This window comes from Cucurbita pepo, chromosome LG10, assembly GCF_002806865.2.
Source record: "Cucurbita pepo subsp. pepo cultivar mu-cu-16 chromosome LG10, ASM280686v2, whole genome shotgun sequence".
Taxonomy (NCBI): Eukaryota; Viridiplantae; Streptophyta; class Magnoliopsida; order Cucurbitales; family Cucurbitaceae; genus Cucurbita; species Cucurbita pepo.
The window spans coordinates 6,598,977-6,615,281 of record NC_036647.1 but is presented as its reverse complement, the minus strand read 5'-3'; the positions used below and the strand labels follow the sequence as shown (position 1 = coordinate 6,615,281).

The 16,305-nt window shown below is 41.6% G+C and overlaps 1 protein-coding gene across 1 annotated transcript; it reads right to left on the bottom strand.

Moving 5' to 3' along the window:
- Positions 1–1,191: 1,191 nt before the first annotated feature.
- On the bottom strand, positions 1,192–6,570 carry LOC111803352 (NADH--cytochrome b5 reductase 1-like). Its single transcript, XM_023687713.1, has 9 exons — positions 6,198–6,570; positions 5,076–5,217; positions 3,893–3,983; positions 3,728–3,805; positions 3,378–3,458; positions 3,179–3,268; positions 2,599–2,664; positions 1,946–2,032; positions 1,192–1,557 (listed from the first exon to the last, which is right to left on the bottom strand). Exons 1-9 carry the CDS (start codon positions 6,313–6,315, stop codon positions 1,465–1,467), a joined length of 846 nt encoding a protein of 281 aa, XP_023543481.1. The 5' UTR covers positions 6,316–6,570; the 3' UTR covers positions 1,192–1,464.
- Positions 6,571–16,305: the final 9,735 nt, after the last annotated feature.

Below are 16,305 nucleotides of genomic sequence, written 5' to 3'. Positions count from 1 at the left end.
AACATATGTAAATATGATAAGGAACCTATCATTTAAAACCATTATAGAGATGGACTCTAGTTCAGATAAATTAGATGTGTAGCACTTTCCTACACACGGCTCACACGTCAACGCGTTTAGCCCAATGAAGCCAAGCCCAGGGGTACATATACGAGCCCGCCTAGTGGGTCCATGTGTTTGTGTGTGGGCTATGTACCCTATCCAGTCTAGAAAAAGTTCAAGGTCGTGTTATGTTGTTTTAAAAGGTAGGTCTTATCATGTATGTGTGTGTTTGCATTACTTGACCCCATCAGTAGGTCCATGTGTTTGTGTGTGGGTTGTGTACCATATCCAATCTAGAAAGAGTTCAAGGCCATGTTATGTTGTTTTAAAAGGTAGGTCTCATCATGTATATGTGTGTTTGCATTACTTGACCCCAACCGTAGGTTATTTACTAGAGTTTTTCTTTCGTATTATGTCAATCCCTTTTAGAAGTCGTACACACGTGTACAACGATTTCGAAGGGTGTAAATTGATACACATGATACCAAATATTATTTGATGGATACATATTGTAGTTATTTGACGGAATTGTATATATAAACTAGCCCAAAATACTCGCAATAACAAATGAAAAAGATGGTAAATTTCTTAAAATTATATCTATATATTATAAACTCGTAAGCTAGCGATAAAACCATGTTGATATGACAATCAGATCATTTATTTTTAAAAAGAATATCTCAAGTTGCACAATTTCTACTCAATTATGCGCATGTTTATATCGACTTTCTAGGTGCCTACAAAGGTGTTGTAAGATCCCACATCAATTAGAGAGTGAAATGAAACATTCTTTACAACGTATGAAAACCTCTTGTTAGTAGATGTGTTTTAAAAACTGTGAGGCTAATGACAATACGAGCCGAAATAGACAATATCTGCTAGCGGTAGACTTACAAATGGTATCAAAGCCAGACACTAAGCAGTGTGCCAACGAGAATGCTGGGCCTTGAAGGAGGGTGGATTATAAGATCTCACATCGGCTGGAGAGGGAAACAAATAATTCTTTATAAGAGTTTGAAAAACTCTCCCTAATAGACACATTTTAAAACCCGTGAAGCTGACAGTACGTAATGGGCCAAAATGAGCCAAAGCGGACAATCTCTGCCACTAGTAGACTTGGGCTTTGACTTTTAGATGCAAAGAAAAGCGTTTTCAAGCACTTAAAAAGCTAATCTAAACGGTCTTATTACACTTCGAGAAGAAAACCATTCTAGAATTGTTACATGAACAAACAATGTGAATGAAAACTAGTCTAGACTCTCACTAGCTCTAAGAGTTGAAGTTATTGATGGCATCAAAGTTCAACAACATTGCAAAGTGAAAAGAGCTAAGGCAACATCCTCTCAGTGCATAATGTTCAAAATTTAGAAGGGGGAAGAAAAATAAATGATGCTTAGCTCTAGTGTGGAGGTTGAGGGAGGCTCAGAACATGAACAGCATCTCAGGTGCATATCCAAGAGCTTCAAGATGAGCACCCATGGCCTTGTTCATTGGTGGTGGCCCACATCTTAAAACCTGCTTACAAAACAGTATAACACATAAAATTTGGTTGTTTTATGAATAAAAGATCAGACAGCAGCAAACAATCCTATTAATCTCATAAATGCGCAGCGAATGATCCAATGAGTAAATGCGTACGAATGGTGAAGGTAGTGTTTATAAGCTTAATTTTTAAACCTATTAACACGGACAAGTGAATGATCCAACGGTCCTACTCCGATCCAACTTATTGTGCACATGAAAGAACATCTTCGTTCGCTTTTGGAAACAGGTCGTTCGTAAGAATAAATTACAAGAAAACAAGAGAACAGACTTCGGACAAAAAGAAATCGTTCAAACATGGTTTCGAAAACAGATCCAAAGCATTCGTATTATTTGAAACCATAGTCGTAATCGAATATACCTGAATATCAGAAGCAGGAGCGGGGCAGTGGGTTTGAATCATCTCCTTCGATACGAATCCGACACCACCATCCCATTCTTCAGGAGGCTGAGTATGCAATTGATATATGAATGGTTGATTAAAAGATATGACATTGCAAACCATTAAACAAAGTACATAATCAAGCAAGCATAAATCAAGCTCCCAAGGAGATCCATCATGGCCTTAGAGAACCCAATTCCATCCACAATGCACAAGTTTACGAATCCGAAAGTGTTCACTAGCTCGGGGGACTCTAGAGCACTCACAAGAACAAAACAACTTTCCGAGAACAGTCGACTAAAAGTAATTTCATTTATGTTTTAACTTTTACGAAGAATCTTCGACCCTGCTACAAAAAATGGACTTCAAGCCAATAGAACAAGATCGAGCTATGATAACTTTTAAGAACGGCCAGATTTGAAGAAAGAGATCTAATCACATAGTATACCAATCAGTTTAATTCACTAGATTCGTCGAAGTTCATTTCGATCACTTAATATCGGTCTAGACAACAAAACAAAATAAGCATAATACGATTTCCCGTCATTTGACATCGAGATCTTGTAATGGTAAAAAGTTTAAACACAGAGAAAAGGATAAATTTGGGGCTGTGAGTGAAGGAGAAGACTGACCTGGTTTAAGACATAGTAGAGCTTGAAGCTATCTGGGTACCTTTTGGCAAGAAGATCCAACTCCTCCTACAACCACACAAGTTTCTTTTGGTAAGGAAAAGTGATGAAATTATAGAGAGATACACAAATCATAGAAATTGAATTATTATTATGAAAGCAAAAGTGGAAGCCCAAGAAGAGGCTACCAAAATAGTAAGATCCTTCACTCTTCAATACCCAAAATCGCACATGACAAACCCTGACTTTACGATCGAGGATATATGCCTTGACTAATTAAACTATACTTAAGTTGATAAACGATCTCCATACACGTGTTCAGCTAAGGAGTTCAAACATGAAAGTACCGAAAACATTTTCATCAAATGACTCGGCAGTTGAAATTCATAGCACTGAGAAAGGAGTAGATTGATTACGATACCACTCGAGTATCGGTCACACCAGTTAGCCTGGTTTATCTCTCTCCATTAAGAGAAAAACTAACCATCAACATGTTTCGAAATGAGAGGATCAACTGGTATCCAAATTTATGGTCAATACGAGGACGAGGGGTAAGTTTATTGAAGAAAGATGACAACATTACCTTTAAAAGAATGTCCTCATAGGTGACATTGGCATAGATGAGGTGTACCTTCGTCTCGTCGTTCGGATTTTCTAATATTGCTCGAGCAACCTAAGGAGCAGAAAAGAAAGCGAAGTATCGATAACAACAATCAAGTCGTCCGAATGATGGTAAGTTGAGTAACTAAAATGATCAAGCCAAAAGAAAAGGAAATTCGTACTTGATACATAGGAGTAATGCCGGAGCCTCCAGCGAGCATCCCAAATGCTCGGACCTGCCCAGGTTGATACCTGAAACGCCCCTGCAGAAATATTTTCGTTGTGAATTTTGAATATTCTCAGTGTTTTCAAAGGTACCATAAAGTTCTTTGTTTCTCTCTCACTAGAGAAAGAATAAGAGGGGCCTTTGTGTCTATGACAAACAAAATGTTTCATTAAATTCTTCAAAAAAAAAAGTTTCATTAAGTCTGCAGCCGAACCTGAAGGAAGCTGAATGCTCGAATCCCAAAAAACATCAATACTTAAAGCATAAAAAACATGACTTAAAGCTGTCATTATTGATTGAACGTACCTTGGGCCCCTTTACAGCAAGAAAATCGCCAACACGCATCTGTCGGAAATGATGCGACATCCTTCCTTGGGGATACATCTGATTAAACACATTACAGAGTTCAGATTAACAAGTATGCATACCATTAAAATACTGCTCATCAAATAAGAATCAGAAAATACAAACCTTTATGACGAGCTCAAAATAACCAACATCAGAATCTAAAGTAATCGGTGTGTACGGTTTGATGACCTCTTCACCTTGGCCATCCTTGCCCCTGTAAGATGAATGAATTATAATTTCTCAGGGACAGTAAATGATCCAATATGGAACAGTCATCTTCGAAAACAACACCAGGTGAAGAGGGCAATAAGGCACACATCCCCACTCAAACCGAAGGGAGAGTCCGGAAATCATTTCTGGTTAGCATATTTAAAGAATAGAAAAGTTTCTCAACGATGAACACAATCAAGCAGCTAAGAGACAAGATACTCCACCGTAACAAAGTTTTAGAAGTTTTCTTTAAAGTCCTACAATATCTCTCAGGCGAAAAGACCAGTCGTAGCCTAAATAATATAATGTCAAGTGACCTTATCCAACAAAAGTTGTGACCGGCTATGAGCTGAATCAAAAAAATCTATAATGAAGAAGAGGCAGGATTGACCGTTTATGTGAGATCCCACATCGGTTGGGGAGGAGAACGAAGCATTCTATATAAGAGCGTGGAAACTTCTCCCTCGCAGACGCATTTTAAAAACCTTGAAGGGAAGCCCGAAAGGGAAAGCCCAAAAAGGACAATATCTGCTAACGGTGGGCTTGGGCTGTTACAGTTGGTATCAGAGCCAGACACCGGGCGATGTGCCAGCAAAGAGGCTAAGCCCCAAAGGGGGAGTGAACACGAGGCGGTGTGCCAACAAAGACGTTGGGCTTCGAAGGAGGGTGGATTGGGGGGTCCTACGTCGATTGGAGAAGGGAACGAGTGCCAGCGAGGACGCTGGACCCCGAAGGGGGTGGATTGTGAGATCCCACATCGGTTGGGGAGGAGAACGAAATACCCTTTATAAGGGTGTGGAAACCTCTCCCTAACAGATGCGTTTTAAAAACCTTAAGAGAAAGCCCAAAGAGGACAATATCTGCTAGCGGTAGGCTAGGATCGTTACAGTTTAACAGGTATCTTTAAAGGAAACTTGCTTATTTCAGGTTATCTCTAAGTGTTATCGAGTTAACACAGGAGAGTATAGTATTGTGATTCCTACACCATATAGTGTCAAAATCAACATTGTTTTTTCAATCAGCTACGTATCCATAGCCATGGCGAGTAGAAATCCAAATAATCCTATGAAGAATAAATAAGAATCAACTACTAGACCTGCAACTGATATGTTGTCCAATGGGAAGACCCAAAACTGAAGTAGGATTTGGGAGTGTAAATGTAAACTTCGCCACATTATGGCTCAGCTGCACGCGTTTGATAAGTTTAAACTCCTTGAATACCTCTGGATCCAAGCAACCTGAATGCACAAAACCATATCATAATGAAAACAAATTAAACTTTGAGGAAACATAAACCACTTCATTAATCAATGAAATCGATTACAAAAGAATGTCCTATAAGAGGATAATTACAAACACAAAAAACACCTCCACTGTGATAAGTACAAAATGGAGAAGGTAATTCACTCCAAGATAAAGCTAGAAAGGATGCAGCCTCAATAAAAGTATGGATGCTTTCGTGCTTACCCAAGAACATACGAGCACGTCTTTCCAATCATACAGTAAACAAATTAAGTAAACGAATCAAATAAAGCACCAATAACAGACAATGTTCTAATGTATCATCACAACAAAACCACCAAAAGCACTAGAATCCTGCTAAAGGGTTGAGTGAACACCACATTCGGTCCACACATTACTGAATCGACCCTTCTTACTATCAAACGATACAATATTTTCATGGACAACTCTAACATGAAGCCCTGTTTATGTGATGTTTCCCATCAAATCTCCTTAACTGATATCAATTTAAAACAGATCATCGGTCGAATTTGAACTGGAATGTCCATTACAGATCTAGACAGAAAATGGAACCATGTAACATAGATTAATTAGCTTCTACAACTTCAAGAAAGTTCAAGTTACTATAAGCTAGCTCACTTGAACATAGTTCAAGCTCAAGTAGACAGCATTGACCCACTTAATGGGTAGTGAGTTCAATTTATCTCCTCTTTATATGTAATTTTCACAAATAAGATTTAAACTATGAGTTGATACAAAGAGATTAACCAGATAATATAACACCATCCAAAATAAGAACAGATATGGATCCAATCCTTAATCTATATCGATTTCCAACTCAAAAACTCCACTTATTCACAAAATGACATGACCGGAATCTCAAATTTTCATAAAAGAGAACAAATCAAAACACAACCGATCCCAGAAATCGAAGCAATGGGAACTACAGAAAAACTGAGATTCAAGAGTAGCTAACCTCTGGATTTGCTTTTTTTAGACGAGGATAATACATAGAGAGCACCAACGGCAAGGGCTAAAACAGCCACAGCCAAACCCAGAAGGACTTGCGGATCTAAAGACTGTGAGAGATCCATCACCGATTCTTCCCAGAAAAAAACCTCAAGAAAAATCAAATGGGTTTTCGATATTTGGAGTGGAATTTAAAGGATTTCTAGAATGGATTACGATTCACCTAACTTTTTCCGGCCCCACGCCGCGACACCCGCTTTCACCAACCCCAGCCACAGCCACCACAACCACTGAAGAAAAATGAAGTGACGCCGAATTAGGTGAAGCCTGAGGCAGGTATTTGGAAAAACTAATGAAAAACAAATGGATGAGCTAAATTCATCGACTGTGATACACAATTTTTCTTGAATAACCAACCAATGGGGAAGAAATTAACTTTTAGAGTTGGATTAGATGAAATTTATAAATTTATTGTGAAATGGATAAGTTTAGAAATAAAATTAACTTTTTTATAAAAAAAATTATTTTTAATATTTTTAATTTTTCTATTAAATAACCTTCTCATTCAATACCAAACATAATTATTTAATTATTTAATAAATATCTCATTTCTAGACCTCCTAAATACGTTTTTTTTTTTTTTGGTATTTTTAATTCTTTCTTTTAATTTTAGTCTATTAAAAAAAATTACTATTTTGATCCTTACTTTTAATTTAGTTTTAACCATTAATGGCAACACGTGAACTTGTGTATGATTTCATATTAGACTTCAATTGGAAGCTTTATCTAAATTCACACCTGTAGGTGTTAAAATTGGTATTAGGTTTAGTCACCGAACAGTGGAAGGCACTGGTCGGAGTAGGGCTAGACTCTCTCTATAATAGATACGTTTTAAAATCGTGAGACTGACTACGATACATAACAGGTCAAAGCGGACAATATCTATTAGTGGTGGGCTTGAGCTATTACTATGATATAAGAGCTAAGTGTCACGGCCATGCTCGTCCAAGGCGTGTTGCCCATGGCCACATGCCCATGACAAGTCAAACCCTTTATGTCTTTCCATGTTCTAGTATTTTACTTTTGTACTTCTAGGAAGTATGACGTTTTGGAAAAATCATGTTTAAGCCTGCCAGACATGAAATGCCTCAAAATGTACTATGAGGGGATATGACTAGTTGTTAACTTCTCCCTACCAATAGTTATATATTGTGAGTCGTTGTTGTTACTCTCTTGGTTGCATATATAACACATCTTGCAAAATTTCTCTTTCAAAAATCTCTCTCTACCCTCGGTTTGGTGGCATACGAAGGTGCAAGACATCAAGAATGGATTGTGCACCATAGACTCATGGGAAGATCTCAAGAGAGAGTTGAGGGACCAATTCTTCCCCAAAAATGTAGAATATATAGCAAGAGAAAAACTAATACCCTAAAACAAACTGCAAGCATAAGGGATTATGTCAGACAGTTCTCGACCCTGATGCTAGATATCAGGGACAAGTCAGAGAAAGACAAGGTATTTCTCTTTATAAATAGGTTAAAACCGTGGGCCAAAACAAAAATACACGAAAAAAAGGTTCAAGACCTAGCCACCGCAATTGCCAACTCCGAGAGACTCCTAGACTTTGGAAACGAAGCGAGTTTCCAAAGAAGAACAACACAGGCCCCAAACACTGGGGGCAAAACATATAAGCCACCAGGTCATCGAAATGAATGCTCTAATAGGCCAAACGGAAGTAACGACAGACCAAGTGGGTGGACAGATAGACCTCCCCAGAATAACCAAGCGGGGACATCTCGAGGACCTTACCCTCAAAAGAACTACCCGACGACACCTTTACAATGCCTGTTGTGTAAAGGCCCCACAAACTGTCCTACTGTCCTCACTAGGCCTCTCTCAGTGCACTCCAAGTGTCCATTCAAGAGAGCAACGACACAGGAGTCGAGACTATGCAAGACAAGAGGGAAGATCAAGACAACCCCCGAATGGGTGCGCTTAAATTCTTGTCAGCCCTCCAATGGAAGGTCGACCCAAAGGAGATAATAGAGAAAGGGCTTATGTTCATAGACGCAACAATAAACTCCCGACCGAGCAAGAGCACCTTGATAGACTCAGGTGCGACCCACAACTTCATCGCCTACCAAGAAGCACGAAGATTGGGACTCACCATAGAAAAGGACCCCAGAAAAATGAAAGCTGGCAACTCCAAGGCCTTGCCTATCGTGGGAGTCTCCAAAAGAGTCCCCTTGAAATTAGGGGTCTGGTCAGGAGAGATAGACCTTGTTGTGGTTCGCATGGACGACTTCGACATGATACTTGGGATGGACTTCCTCCTAGAACACAAAGTTATCCCAATNACAAACTGTCCTACTGTCCTCACTAGGCCTCTCTCAGTGCACTCCAAGTGTCCATTCAAGAGAGCAACGACACAGGAGTCGAGACTATGCAAGACAAGAGGGAAGATCAAGACAACCCCCGAATGGGTGCGCTTAAATTCTTGTCAGCCCTCCAATGGAAGGTCGACCCAAAGGAGATAATAGAGAAAGGGCTTATGTTCATAGACGCAACAATAAACTCCCGACCGAGCAAGAGCACCTTGATAGACTCAGGTGCGACCCACAACTTCATCGCCTACCAAGAAGCACGAAGATTGGGACTCACCATAGAAAAGGACCCCAGAAAAATGAAAGCTGGCAACTCCAAGGCCTTGCCTATCGTGGGAGTCTCCAAAAGAGTCCCCTTGAAATTAGGGGTCTGGTCAGGAGAGATAGACCTTGTTGTGGTTCGCATGGACGACTTCGACATGATACTTGGGATGGACTTCCTCCTAGAACACAAAGTTATCCCAATGCCACTGGTGAAATGCTTGGTGATTACCGACCACAACCCCACAGTAATACCTGCAAGCATCAAGTAATCAGGTAATCTTAGAATGATCTCGGTCATACAATTGAAAAGAGGACTCGCATGAGAGGAACATACATTTATGGATATACCCATGATGGAAGAAGTGACCACTGAGGAAACTATTCCAAGCAAATCAATGATGTACTAGACATTTATGCTGACATAATGCAAGAGAGTTTACCACAAACATTACCACCCCATCGAGACATCGATCATGAAATTGAACTCCTCCCCGGGGTTAAACCCCCAGCAAAGAACGCATACCAGATGGCTCCCCCTAAGCTAGCCGAATTGAGGAAACAACTAGATGAGTTGGCGGCGATAGGATTCATCTGCCCTGCAAAGGCACCTTACGGAGCCCCCGTACTGTTTCAGAAAAAGAAGGATGGGACGTTGCGTTTGTGCATAGATTATAGAATCTTGAACAAGGTGACTGTACGCAACAAATACCCATTGCCGATAATATCTAACTTGTTTGACCAACTTCACGAGGCCAAATACTTCACAAAGTTGGACTTACGATCAGGGTACTACCAAGTACGTATGCCGAAGGGGACGAGCCCAAGACGACGTGCGTAACAAGGTATGGGGCTTTTGAGTTCCTGGTAATGCCCTTTGGCCTAACAAACGCCCCAGCTACGTTTTGCACGTTAATGAACCAAGTCTTCCAAAAATACTTGGATCAGTTCGTCGTAGTATACCTTGACGACATAGTTGTATACAACACAACCCTAGACGAACACAAGGTGCACATGAAGCTAGTGTTTGACAAGCTGCGATAGAATCAGTTGTATGTCAAGAAAGAAAAATGTGCCTTCGCACAAACATGTATCAACTTCCTTGGACATGTCATCTGTTGTGGACAGATCGGTATGGATAGCGACAAGATAAAAGCTATCCAAGAGTGAAAAATCCCTACTTCCATATCCAATGTACGATCCTTCCTAGGATTGGCAAGCTATTATAGGCGGTACAACCTACGCTTAGGCAGAGAATTATTACCTCCCAACGAGAGGATCCTAACTTACAGAAAGTCCTAGAACAACTAGATGAAAGTCCGGTAGATGGATTCTCGAAGTCATCGGATGAAGAACTATTGTATCAGGGATGCTTATGTGTTCTGACAATAGAAGATTTAAGGACAGAGATACTGACGGAAGCTCACAACTCGCCATTTGCCATGCATCCAGGAGGTACTAAGATGTACCAAGATTTAAAACAACACTTTTGGTGGAAGAGCATGAAGAGGGATGTGGCCGGGTTTGTGAGCAAGTGCTTAGTTTGTCAACAAGTGAAAGCTCCAAGACAAAAGACGGCGGGGTTGTTACAGCCCCTAAGCATACCAGAGTGGAAGTGGGAAAACATAGCGATGGACTTCATAGTAGGTTTACCCAAAACGCCCAAGGGCTATACAGTGATCTGGGTAGTTGTCGATAGGTTGACCAAGTCGGCACACTTTCTACCTGGGAAGGTTACATATACCGTTGACAATTGGGCACAACTGTATGTGAAAGAAATAATAAGACTACATGGAGTCCCAGTGTCTATAGTGTCGGATCGGGATCCACGCTTTACGTCAGCGTTTTGGCGCGGACTTCAAAAAGCACTGGGNGGATCGGGATCCACGCTTTACGTCAGCGTTTTGGCATGGACTTCAAAAAGTACTGGGTACCTGCCTCGACTTTAGTACCGCCTTTCACCCCCAAACAGATGGACAAACGGAGCGTTTAAACCAAATTCTAGAGGACATGCTACGCGCTTGCGTACTAGATTTTAAGGAAAGTTGGGATTCCAAACTACACCTAATGGAATTCTCGTATAACAACAGTTTCCAAGCAACTATTGGAATGGCACCGTTTGAGGCCCTGTACGGGAAACGGTGTAGGTCCCCACTGTGTTGGGACGAGGTAGGAGAGAAAGAATTAGTAGGACCCGAGTTGGTTCGACTCACCAATGAGGCTGTCCAGAAAATTCGAGCGAGGATGCGTACCGCTCAAAGTAGACAGAAAAGCTACGCCGATGTAAGGCGTAAAAGCCTGGAGTTTGAGGTGGGGGACCCAGTATTCCTCAAGGTGGCACCTATGAAAGGTGTGTTAAGATTCGGACATAAGGGCAAGTTAAGTCCTAAATTCATTGGACCATTCAAGATTCTAGAGCGAGTTGGTTCAGTAATGTATAAGTTAGCCCTACCTCCAGCCTTCTCAGGAGTACATGATGTATTTCACGTGTCGATGCTGAGGAAGTATAGTACGGACCCTATCCACGTAATAGACTACGAACCACTCCAACTCAATGAAGATCTGAGCTACAAGGAAAAACTAGTAAGAATCTTAGCTAGAGAAGTAAAAACCTTACGCAACAGGAGCATTGCATTCGTTAAGGTACTGTGGTGGAATCACCACAGTGAGGAAGGCACATGGGAGCGTGAGGATGAAATAAGAAAAAAAATACCCCAAGTTGGTACAAGAGTTTGAGACTTTCGAGGACGAAAGTTCTTTTTAGGGGTAGATAATGTAACAACCCAGGAAAGAAAAAGAAAAAAAAAAGAAAAACGGAAAGAAAAAGAAAAAGAAAACAAAAAAAAAAAAACTCAGTCGCCGAGTTTCGCGGACCCCACGCGAAACGACGGCCACACCACGCCCAGCCTTCAGCCCACGACTCCGAGCACCTATCAGAATACCTGCAAAGGGAGAAAAGAAAGAAAATACGAGAGAGAGATTTCGGATAAAAGTTGGCAAGTTTCCAGTTTCTCCGACGAGCCCTCAAACCACCCAAAAACCGACACCAAACGACCTGTTACTACNCCACCACGAGAAGGATCCCTAACGAAAGCAAAATAACTCAAGGTACGTTTTGTGCTTTTTCGTAAGCGCCATCGTCGGTAACCGAGGTTGGAAAATTGGGTTTTCCTAATCGTTCTTAGATTGTGGTTTTAGGAACTTTTAGGTCGCAAAACTCCAAGAAAAGAAAGAAAGACGACAAATAAAGAGGAAAAGGAAGAAAGAGAACCGAAATCGGCAATGAAAATATCGCGGGAAGGAGAGAGAAAACTCGCTGGAAAATCGGCCGAAGTCGGGTAAGGAAGACGAGATCCACGGATCCGGGTCAACCCGAACCCAAAACTTGAGAAAGCCAGCCCATTCTTTCCCTCGGCCTCTGCCTTCGGCCCAGCCCAACTACAACGGCCCAAACCTCAAACCAGCCCAGAAGCTACGGTATAGTGGAACCAACCCATGACCAGACACACGGTCCAATCGAGCCGGCCTGCAACTCAAACACTTGCGGCCCAGCCTAGTAAGCCGAGACCCAACGATTAGTCTTGGCCCAGTAGCCTTCCGTAGCCTGCGACCTGACGCTACCGCACGACGTGGCTCGCTCTGCTGCTGCCACGTGTCACACAGCGGCGTAGGCGGTCCCTCGGTGCAAACGGCTCGGGCTCCCTCCGGTGACGCTCCAGAGGCTCCCAACGCTGTTCGGCTCGGCTCACCTGTTTTTAGTCCGGTTTCCGCTGTTTCGACCCTCCGAGATCTGTTTTCAGCCCTGATTAAGGTATCCGAGGCCATTTTAGAGCCATATTTCATATTTATTGAATTATAGTTAATTAATTGTGAAATAATAATGGAAATTGGTGAACGGTGTGATAGGAAACAAACCCCAGCAATGTAGGAAGTAGCTCTCATGAAACGGGAGCTTATGTTTAGCTATTTAGGGAGTACTTCGGCCAAGGCCAACCATGTAAGTGGCCTTACTATAGGATAGGCTAAAGATTGTTTGAATTATGATGATGTGTGAGTCTGACGTTGTGTTGTGATGTCTGTTAAATGTACGCTATTTATGTTTCAATGCATGACGTACACGTTATATTTAATGCACTTAATGGCTTCTATGATGAGTATGATGTATGCATGACAATGTTATTAACATGATGATGTTTTCCATGTTGAACATGCCTTATGATGTTGTTTGCCATATTGCATCATATCGTTAGATTGACATAGGGCACAACCCTAAGAGTATGAAAATGATATTAATGTAAATATCCAAGAGCACGTGTTACATAGTGTAACCAAGAGATGAGACTAGAGGGTTGTGTCAGAAGAGATGTATAATTGGACTTAGAGGGACCTCATGCATATTGTATGTTCATAAGTATAGGGCTACTTCCCCTAGAGATGATGAGTTCAGACGCGCACCGTATGATGAGCGTGTATGCGCACAGGTGCGAATGCACACAGATGAGGGTGTTCATGAGGTGCATGACACTATGGGGTTCCGCTGACCTTCGGACGTCGCTACAGATTAGCTTGACCAAAGGGTCCAGGGCGTGTGCAAGCGCCCTGGAGATTCACACTCGCACGTGTGAGTCGTGNTAGCTCTCATGAAACGGGAGCTTATGTTTAGCTATTTAGGGAGTACTTCGGCCAAGGCCAACCATGTAAGTGGCCTTACTATAGGATAGGCTAAAGATTGTTTGAATTATGATGATGTGTGAGTCTGACGTTGTGTTGTGATGTCTGTTAAATGTACGCTATTTATGTTTCAATGCATGACGTACACGTTATATTTAATGCACTTAATGGCTTCTATGATGAGTATGATGTATGCATGACAATGTTATTAACATGATGATGTTTTCCATGTTGAACATGCCTTATGATGTTGTTTGCCATATTGCATCATATCGTTAGATTGACATAGGGCACAACCCTAAGAGTATGAAAATGATATTAATGTAAATATCCAAGAGCACGTGTTACATAGTGTAACCAAGAGATGAGACTAGAGGGTTGTGTCAGAAGAGATGTATAATTGGACTTAGAGGGACCTCATGCATATTGTATGTTCATAAGTATAGGGCTACTTCCCCTAGAGATGATGAGTTCAGACGCGCACCGTATGATGAGCGTGTATGCGCACAGGTGCGAATGCACACAGATGAGGGTGTTCATGAGGTGCATGACACTATGGGGTTCCGCTGACCTTCGGACGTCGCTACAGATTAGCTTGACCAAAGGGTCCAGGGCGTGTGCAAGCGCCCTGGAGATTCACACTCGCACGTGTGAGTCGTGTGTAGGGAAGTACTACACATCCAATTTGTCCGAGACCGGAGGCCACCCTTAAGATGATTAGAAATAGGTCCCTAATTCATGATTGCATGTGTTTGCATTAGCATGGACCCTATAGTGGGGTCACTTACTGAGTATTTCTTCGAAATACTCAGGCCGTGTGCCATATTGTTTTTTTCAGGTAAAGGCAAGGCGCCCATGTACGATTGACGGTGGCATCGTGATCAGAGACTGTGGCGCGTGCATAGGATAGTTGCATATTTAAAATTTCTAGTCTTGGTTAGGATAGGGTGTTTGCATTTCATTCATTTAAATTATTTAATTTGTAATTGTTTTTTTTTTTTTTTTGAACTCCAGCATGATGTTTGAAACACGTAAGTCCGGCAGTGTTTTCTAATGTTTGAACGTATTTTGAAGTTTTAAATTTTTTCGCTAATAAAGATGAGTATTCTTAGATTTATATTCTGTATTAGAGATGAGCATGAGACGTTAGTGGCGACTCTAGATATGTGAAAATTTAGGGTCGTTACAAATGGATTTTGTAAATGCGATAGAACCTAGATGGATGGATGTTCAGGATGCCTCGATGAGATATGACACGTGGATTAGTTTTGATTGATATCTCAGAGCAAGTCAAGATGGCCAAGCTATCCTGAGACATGGGACGACATCACAATGCATGGATCATTCAATGGGAACCTAAATGATGATGAGATGCGACGTTGCTTATGAGAGACCTCGACTTAGAGTAGAGGCAAGGTCAAGTCGAACGACTTGGCCTAGTGTAAAGGAAATCGGGAGTCCCAGACAATTGAACATGCATGCATGAACGGTGTATGTGGCTAAACAAGCTTAGATTTCGTTCAAGTTGTGTTCAATTGGCAAAGACGAATCTCGCTTAGGTTTGACGAAGCCACAAAGTCAGGAAAAAAATGTGAATGAAGCTTGAGTTTCCCTCAAAGCTGGTCATGAGCGTGTTAAGATCACGATGCCACACAGTTGAAAATGTACGACTGTGACAATTGGTACTAGAGTCACACTTTGTGTGTCCAGTCGAATAAGACAGAGAACCTGAAGGTTGAATGAAAATTTGCAGGTGTGTCACGAGTGCCTGATTGGGCAGGACAGTTACGAGTAAGAATCAAGAATAACATTGTGGGTTGAAGCCAAACTCCTTGGGGAGGAGTTTTACACGTTAGTAAATTACAAACCAAGCTCGTTTTGCCAAGGGCTTGGGAGTTCAAATGGCAGACAGTGAATCATAAGGTGTATCAGGTCAATGCATTCAGAAGAGTCATTCGCATAAGATAAATAATGTCAATGGTTGTAAGGAAAGAAGTCAAGGGTTAGATGAGAGATGTGTCGGTCAAGTGCAAATGTGCATAACACAAGTCCATATGGGTGGACGACATCGCTGCAAAAGAGGTAGTTGAGTTAAGTGGGGGAGTGCTCAAGAGAATGAGTTGCTTGCTCCGAAGAAGTGCTCTAAGAAGTGAGCACACGTGTGTTCCTTGAGTCATCACCTAGTGCCTAAGGTGGATGGATCACATGAGTGTCAAGACCCACTCGTGAAGAGAGTACTAGGCTGGATGTGGGTGACATAGTGAACAAAATTGCAACAAAACCAGAGAAGTGTCGGTACAGAATTTGCCACATGAAGGTGGTCAGTTGAGAAGTTGACTGAAGTGTAGTGCCAACACGAGGATGAATTACAAGCTTATAGACCTTGCTTTCGAAAAGGATTGTGGCCATGACAAGGAACGTTATGGTACACATCCCTGCATTGTCACCATAAAGGGATGTAGCCATGACGAGAGAATATTGTGATATAGATCTCTGTGCGACTCAGAGAATACGACGGTTTCGGTCATGATGGCCACGTTTAGGGTGTGTTCCCCCTAGCTCAAGCGAAAAATTTCTATGCTAGCTTTTGCCATAATTATCTGGTAAGTCTTGGGCTAAGTCCAAAAAGTGGGCAAAGTTAGGTCCCTAGAGGGGTAGTCCACAACCATTGAGCAAGTTGTGTTTTACAATGCTTATGTTGCGCGTCTCAGAGACTGAGAGAAGGTTCGACAGTGGGATAGTTCATACGTAGTGTGCAAGTTTCCGTATTCTTTCTAAAAGTGCGAAGAAGTTAGT

Coding starts and splice junctions, on each gene's coding strand:
- LOC111803352 (XM_023687713.1), bottom strand. CDS start 6,315: ATGGATCTCTCACAGTCTTTAGATCCGCAAGTCCTTCTGGGTTTGGCT. Junction 5,218..6,197: donor TAAAAAAAGCAAATCCAGAG/GTTAGCTACTCT, acceptor TTGTGCATTCAG/GTTGCTTGGATCCAGAGGTA. Junction 1,558..1,945: donor CTCCTGCTTCTGATATTCAG/GTATATTCGATT, acceptor TTTTGTAAGCAG/GTTTTAAGATGTGGGCCACC.